The following is a 7,936-nucleotide window of genomic DNA, read 5'->3' as shown; positions in this document are numbered from 1 at the left end:
GACATAAATAATGTAAGTAATTCTATTGACTTTCAAAAGCCCCAATTTCTAGGTCTTCCATTAACAAATATCCCAGTTATGCCTGACATTCTGGTCTTAACAGCACTGCAAATATTAGAATGATATGCAATAACAAGGGTGATGGAGGGGAGCATTACATCTTTCTCTTGACCCTTTCTAGAAAATGTCATGCCTGTTGTACCAGACTCATATAAACTTGTATTTACCTTATGTATACCTCATATTAACACGGCCAATCTTGGTTATGAAAATACTTCTTCATCACCTTATTGTTCCAACCTCATAAATTCTTTTAAGTCAGTCCTGATGAGGCAAAGACAGGATAAAGGAATTTTGTATTGTTGTAGTGAAATTGTACAGTGAAATTCTTACTTGCATGTCCACACAACATGCAACAAGTTGCCACTCTCTGGTGCTATGATAAACAAGAATGTTACATAACTTCAACATTTTACAGAAAACACACAAATCAGCTAACCCCTTGTATATACAGTAGAGGGTGAGTAGACAATGGAAGGATGCAGGAATATACCACACAAGAAAAATCGATGGACACCTGCTCTTGTATTATATATTAATTGGGTTTTTCTTTGAGCGTGTGTGTGTTTAATTTCAAAGGTAGTTACAAAATAGATGGTAAAACCATTTTGTCTACTTTTAGGACTTGCCAAGGATGAGTATTACATCATTGGAAGAATAATTGCTGTGTCACTTGTCCATGGTGGCCCTGCTCCACACTTTTTCTCCAGACATTTTCTAGAATACATCTGTGGTAAAACAGATGTTTCAGCATCTATTCAAGATGTCACAGATCCAGACATTCAGAATGTGCTTCAGGAGGTAAGAGTTTTAATTTAATTTGATTAATAAATTGTCATTATATCAGTAATGGAAATTTTGTAAAACTATTGTTTACAAATGGAGTTTAATGGAGTGTACTTTTTAAAAACAGATAGTGTCATCCACATCTTTGTCAATCCTGAGAGACATCATGGCAAAACACAGCACAGTGCTCCTTTTGGCTGGATGTCTTCATAGCATAAAAGACATCGGAGAGAGAGAAAGTGTTGTGCAAGATTTTTTAAAATGGTACCTCTTTTCAAGAAATGCTGCATGCATTGAAAGGTACATACACCATAAAATTAAGTAAATATCCTGAGCGGTTTTTGATTCTCTAAAATGGGCAGATACATTTACTGTATATTGTATGAAACATGACAGTGACAACTATTTTTTTAATAGATTCAAAGATGGATTGTCAACCCTCAATGTGCTTCAGAAAATTCTAGAAAGTCCATCAGCGTTTGAACCTTATTTGTGCTTCAGTACTCAAAGTCTCAGCTCTGAGCTCATTGAAAGCATCTTCAGAGTTGAATTTAGTGTGGCGGGTAGCAACAAGAGACGCGAAGAAGGAAGGATAGCATCTTACTGGGCAGATTATCTGCTAGATATTGAAGGTGCCAAACAGTGATTTTCTATTCTTATACAAAGGCATAGAAAGATATGTTTATTGTGCTGCATATTAAAGTTATCTAATTTTAATAACTCAAATTGTGCAGATTTTAATTTGAAGGAATTTATGCACCATAGATTACAGAGCAAACAAATTCATAAATAAACTTTTCTTAGATGTTTTCAAAAAAATTATATCTATTATTGTAGTACTTGATGGTTTCAGAAGTAACTACTATCATAATTGGCAATAAAATTGTGTAAGAAGTAGTAAATATATTGTCTTAACATCAGAACTAGTGTATTGTTCAGTGTACTGTTCAGTCATAATTAGGCATGTTTTTGTTCTCTGTTTAAAGAAATACTTAAATCAAAAGTGATTTTAAAAAGCTGCTTTTTACTCAGTGTTATATGTAGTTATCACAGAAAAGAATTTCAATCTCATGTTTCTATGGAGAAAAAAGGTAAGGAAATTGCTGCTAAAATAGGAGTCAAATGGATTAATGCTGACCAACAGCAAACAATATCAAAACATAAAAACTCAAATTATTTGTGAAATTATAATTTTTGGTTAGAATATTTCTTTAACCTACCTTGATGTTACATCATTAAAAGATATTTCTGTTGTGTTCCCTTTGTCCTCCTAAGGTAACATCTCGTCTACAGATCCAACTTTAGAAGATATTGTCATGTTTGCAACAGGACTGAAGATGATTCCACCACTGGGATTTGAGCCAAGGCCAACAATAAAATTCCTGCATGATAATTCCCCGTTTCCAACTGCCAACACTTGCAGCAATACATTATGCTTGCCACTACATTCATCATATGACAGTTTCAAATTTCATATTAGCTTTGGAATTTTGAATTCTCCAGGCTTTGGGCTTTATTGATCAACAATTTGTTTATCTTTAAATGCAAAATGCTATTTAATTGAAAGGCAATTTATTGATGTTGGCTGACTGTTTTATTAATAAGGTTGACAATATAAATGAAGTATTTTGCACATACAAAGTATACATTGTTCCAAGCTATTGTTACTGCTGGTGGTTAACAGATTTAAGTTCTTCAGTCAAAATTTCTGTACTTTATGGCAAGCCAAATTAACATTTAGTGATATCTCAAAATGAATTACAGATATCTAAAAATGCATCTATTTTAAGAAATCTAAAAAGCATTTTATGATATTTCAAATAGATTTCAAGATATCTTGAAATGATGTGCTGTACATTTTGAAATATGTGAAATGCATTTTAAGATATTTTAAATGCAATTCGAGATATCTCAAAATCATTTCCTGTAAAACTGCCTATTCTTTCAATGGGACTTCCTGTCTATTTTAAGATATCTCAAAATGTATTTGAGATATCTTAAAATGTGCAGGAAGTTATGTTGAGATATCTGAAAATACATTTTCAGATATCTCAACATCACTTCCTGCTCATTTCAAGATATCTCAAATACATTTTAAGATATCTTGTAATAAACAAGAAGTTCCATTGAAATAATAGGCAGTTTTACAAGAAATGATTTTGAGTTATCTTGAAATGCATTTAAAATATCTTAAAATGCACAAAAGGTCAATTTAAGATATCTGAAAATTATCTGACACAATTATTTTGAGATATTTGAAAATGTATTTGAGATATCTTGAAATGCATTTGAGATATCTCAAAATGTATTGCACATACCTTAAAATGTGAAGGAAATTATTTTAAGATATCTTAAAGTGAGTTTCAGATATTTTAAAAAGTAAATTACATTTTAAGATATCTGAAACTCATTTTGAGATATCTCTAAATGTTAATTTGGATTGCCATAGTACTTTTTTGCACAAGTTAACAAAACTGATCTAAGTGTTTTTTAACTTATACATGTTTTGCTTTTTTTGAAAGCTTGCATCTGCTGTATTGCTGTTATCAAACATTTGTCTTTTCCTTCAATTTAAAGAATAAATCAAGGGCATCTTCCCAGACTTGTGGTGTTTGAAGGTCATATTGTTCTTTCACATATGTGAGGTAATCTTGTATATCTTCATCTCCACAAAGACCAACAGTTTCACATTGGTCCCTCAGGTCCTGAAGCTGCTGCTGTGCAACGTGAAAACCACAATCCCTTGACCAAAACCTATAATATAGGAATATAAACATTCAATGGCAAAATTAAATCTTTGCTTAAAAATATGATATATACTTAAACTGATACTAAAAAAATAAATTAGGACCAGTACCTTAATTTGCTCAGTGGACAAGAAAGCCTGAAAGTTGCTAAATATCCCAATATATGGAAATGATCAGAACATATTTGGTAAATGTTGATAAATGACACAATAACTACAAATGTTGCCAACTTTCTTGTTAAAAAAACAAAGTTTGAATGTGCAGTCTGTATAAACAACAGCATAAATTATTATGCTATAAAACCAAAAAGGTGTGTATTTGTTTAAAACAGAATATATAGATACAATTTAAAGAACCACAATAAGGCAGGAACAATCCGTGTACATGGCGTCAGTCCATCACAGGGAAGCAAATCTTTTCCTACAAACGCAGAATCGAGGTTCGTCAGTGAGGGGTTTAATCAAATCTGTGTGTCGTTAAGCAGGCTTAATATGAAACCCCTCACATTGCAAAGTGCCAGTGTCAAATGAACTCTCACATTATTTAAGTAACCGTTTAAGACTTAATAAACCTAAAATGTTTGTATTCCACTATTTTACTGACCTTCTTTGATCGAGGGCTATGCTATAGAGTACTGTGAAAGGCTGCATTGTTTGATCCACTTTAGAGACACAGAAAACAGACAGGCGTGAGTAGATGCTTGTAGCGGTTTATTATTGCAGCCGCAAAAAAAGCTCCAGTTTTCATTTTTATTCTCTTCCGTTCTCCCAGATCCCTCAAGCAGCTAACCACTGCAGAAAGCGCCAAAGCAACGTTAAATCAAGCGGCATCCCTGATGGACATTCAAACAATAAACTTGAAAATATATAATCACTACATGATTCTATACGCTATTTGGCTGTCAGTGCATTGCAAGTTCTGGTAACTGAACGGCTTACTGAGGAAGGTCTCATTCCTAGTGAATTTCATAATATTGTAAAACGAACAAGCCGATTCTCACACACATTCACTCACACTCATTTCGAGAAAGCCAGTGAGAGTCTAGAAATGCTATTCTCACGAGTGTAACTGCCTTCTCACCGATAAAAGGTGTTCGAGAAACCGTTCCAAGTACTCCCTTGTGTTCGGTGCTTGAGAAACCTGAAACCACTCACATTGAATCTAAAGGTGACGGTTTTAACAACTGTGTTGCACTGTTATCAAAACAGTCGATTTTGTCTTGCCTCCTTTTAAGGCAAAACCATCTCGTATTGGTTAAGACTCTTATAATGATACAAGTGTGTTTTTGATTTTAGCTATGATGGGCAACAGCTTGGGTTATGGCTTTACTAATATTGTACTTTAAAAAGCACAACTTTTGAAAGCGACGACTGCTGTGAATAAATATGATCGTCAAGGCTGGGAAAGGCACAAATAACAACTGTACCTGTTGCCAGCCAATCAAACGCAACACTCGCGCGCACATATAGGATGGATTTGGAGCAAAATCTCCTTAAACTGTAATGCGGAAACGATGATCATCACTACGCCACCTACACAACTTTACATAAAAGATAATTCAAAAGGGACTAGACCTGTGAGGCAAACTGAACAATTCGTTGGGAATTCCTGGGGGGCACGTAGACATTCTGGAAGGTCTGATTCTATGCTGGTTCCATAGTTGCTTGCATTCCTCTAGGTCTTTCTGCAGGATATCAGTGAAACAGAAGCGTAGCAAACATTTGTGTTCATGACTGCCGTTGAAATGGCCCAAGTCTTTCAGATCTTCGAAAAGGTCCATCCAGAACTGTGAACTAACAGAAAGCATATGTTATAAACATACGAAACAAAATGATAATAAAATACTCGTAAATGTTTAAATTATATCAAGTGCGGCACATTAATTAAAATAAAGATAATGCGCTTACCGTTGTTTTCTGTACTGTGCCCACCAGGATTCAATTCTTTGATTGGATGTAGATGTCCCATAAATATGACTTGCTTCTCCTGAAAAACGGTCACTGTGATGCGACCTCAGAGCACATTGCATTGCTGCCATTATTCCATTTTCTGTTCCACAATCTGTTCTCAATCGCATCGGAACAACTCGAAGGTCATAAATGAGCTTCATATAGTTAGATGCCACTACTGCTGGATTATTATTAGTTGGGCCACATGTCAACCATAATATTTTTCTCGAGAATCCATCAATGCACCCGCTAATAGCAAAACCGTATGGTTTTAACTTATCATTGCCATCTACGTGCCAAACATAATTAGGCCCCAAAGAATGATAACTTCTTCGGAAAAACCTTCGGATCCTCCTTGCTCGAGTTCCACAGGGATTCATTTCTGACATAAGCTTCATTACATCACTTCTTCTAGCTCGCAACTGATACTTTTGTTTTAAAATCTGAAACATTGTCCGATAACCAAACAGCTGTCCAGGTCCACGTAATTCCCTTTGAATCGTGGAACGGACTACCTGTAAAGAAGTGAAATTGCCTCGCTTCGAAAGACCAAGCAGTCTTAATTTTGTTTTCAGAGTCCGGAGACTTATGCTGAATCCATGATGTGTCTTGAGGAAATCTAAAATCACATCGTACTTGTGACCTTTTCGAAAATATTCATATATTAAATCAGACACGTCTGTGGTATTCACAACACCTATTAAAAAACAGTATATTATTTAGTGTGGCTGGATATTTAGTGCACAGTAACCCATAAAAAATTAAACGACATTATATAATAATCATATATTATTGCTCATTTTAAAGTTTCAAAGTTACAAATTTACAAAGTTTCCCATTTTTCATTTATTTCTGATAACTCGCTTACCTCTTCAACGTTAGAATTACTTCTAAAAGTGATTGAATGGGCCCTAAAATGGACTGGCATCTCGTCCAAAACTTTTGGACTTTAGCCTAGTGCTGTCGGGACATACTGAGGCTCCCTACGTCACTGAATTTGAATAAGCGCGATATATAATGTTATTTTTGCAACTTTAGACAATATGCCCAATGGTTATTAACTTATGCATATATCACTACCATTTACTTGCAGTCAGTTTAAGTCTAATATATAGTATGCCATTAAAAACATAACATACCTGAATCATTTTCTAAAACGCTTGTCAATACACTTAGAGAGCGGCTGCAGTTATGGCAATATGCTGTTCTTAACCGAAGATTTGTGCCACAAAAAGGACAAAACATTGTTATTTTAAACAATGTTGGAACGAACTGAAAACACCTTAAAACTATGAAATACCAACGCAAGGCTTGCTTTATAACCAATCGCTGAAACTATACTAAAAAACGAGACTGATGTGACAAAAATGATAATGTTTCTGTATCTTCAAAAATACCACCAGTGCAGGTCTTCTTCTTTTTCTCCTTTCTGGTAAATTAAAAACTATGTCATTTCCGTTTTGAGAGTCCACTTCCGTTTTCTTTCTAATTTGTTCTATGTGTTTCATGTTAATTTGTTTTATGTGTTTTTTGTTAATTTGTTCTATGTGTTTCGTGTTAATTTGTTCTATGTGTTTAATGTTAACTTGTTCTATGTGTTTCATGTTAATTTGTTTTATGTGTTTTTTGGTAATTTGTTCTATGTGTTTCATGTTAATTTGTTCTATGTGTTTTTTATTAATTTGTTTTATGTGTTTTTTGTTAATGTTTATTGTGTGTGTTTTTTTCACGCTTTGCCCCTCCGGGCCACCGTACAAAAGCCTCAAAGGCCAAACAAAAGGAACTGATTTATTCCATAATGTTTGTTCAGCTGTTGATGACATGAAACTACCATGGAGCAAGTTTAGTGGGATTATTACAGATGGTGCACCTGCCATGGCTGGTGAATGAAGTGGATTGTCCACGCTTATCTGTAACAATGTCAGCGATGAAGGAGGCAAAGCTATTAAACTTCACTGCATCATTCATCAGCAGGTTCTTTACGTCAAACATCTAAGATTTGATCATGTCATGAATCCAGTGGTAAAGGCAATTAATTTCATCCGTTCTAAAGCTCTATACCACCGCCAGTTCCAGCAGTTACTGCTTGACATCCAGGCTGAATATGGAGATGTAATATATCACAACAACGTGAGGTGGCTCAGCAGGGGATCAGCATTGCAGCGATTTTTCTCTCTTAAAGGGGAAATTGGACAGTATTTGGCAGAAAAGAAACAGCTAATGCAAGAACTGTCAGATACTAAGTGGACAGCAGACTTGACTTTTTTGGTTGACATAACAAAGCATCTGAATGCGCTGAACGTTAGCCTTCAAGGACAAAACGCAATATTGAGCCAACTATATTCACACATAAAGGCCTTTAAAACGAAGCTGCAACTTTACCAGAGACACTTG

General features: G+C 34.8%; 1 protein-coding gene across 1 annotated transcript; it reads left to right on the top strand.

Annotated features, from left to right (window-relative positions):
* The first annotated feature begins 373 nt into the window (after positions 1-373).
* On the top strand, positions 374-2,366 carry LOC127529011 (G2/M phase-specific E3 ubiquitin-protein ligase-like). The gene is made up of 4 exons (XM_051931252.1): positions 374-861; positions 974-1,146; positions 1,264-1,478; positions 2,122-2,366. Exons 1-4 carry the CDS (start codon positions 655-657, stop codon positions 2,364-2,366), a joined length of 840 nt encoding a protein of 279 aa, XP_051787212.1. The 5' UTR covers positions 374-654.
* Positions 2,367-7,936: the final 5,570 nt, after the last annotated feature.

Source organism: Erpetoichthys calabaricus, chromosome 8 (assembly GCF_900747795.2).
Source record: "Erpetoichthys calabaricus chromosome 8, fErpCal1.3, whole genome shotgun sequence".
Classification (NCBI taxonomy): Eukaryota; Metazoa; Chordata; class Cladistia; order Polypteriformes; family Polypteridae; genus Erpetoichthys; species Erpetoichthys calabaricus.
This window is presented reverse-complemented; position numbering and strand designations above follow the sequence as displayed.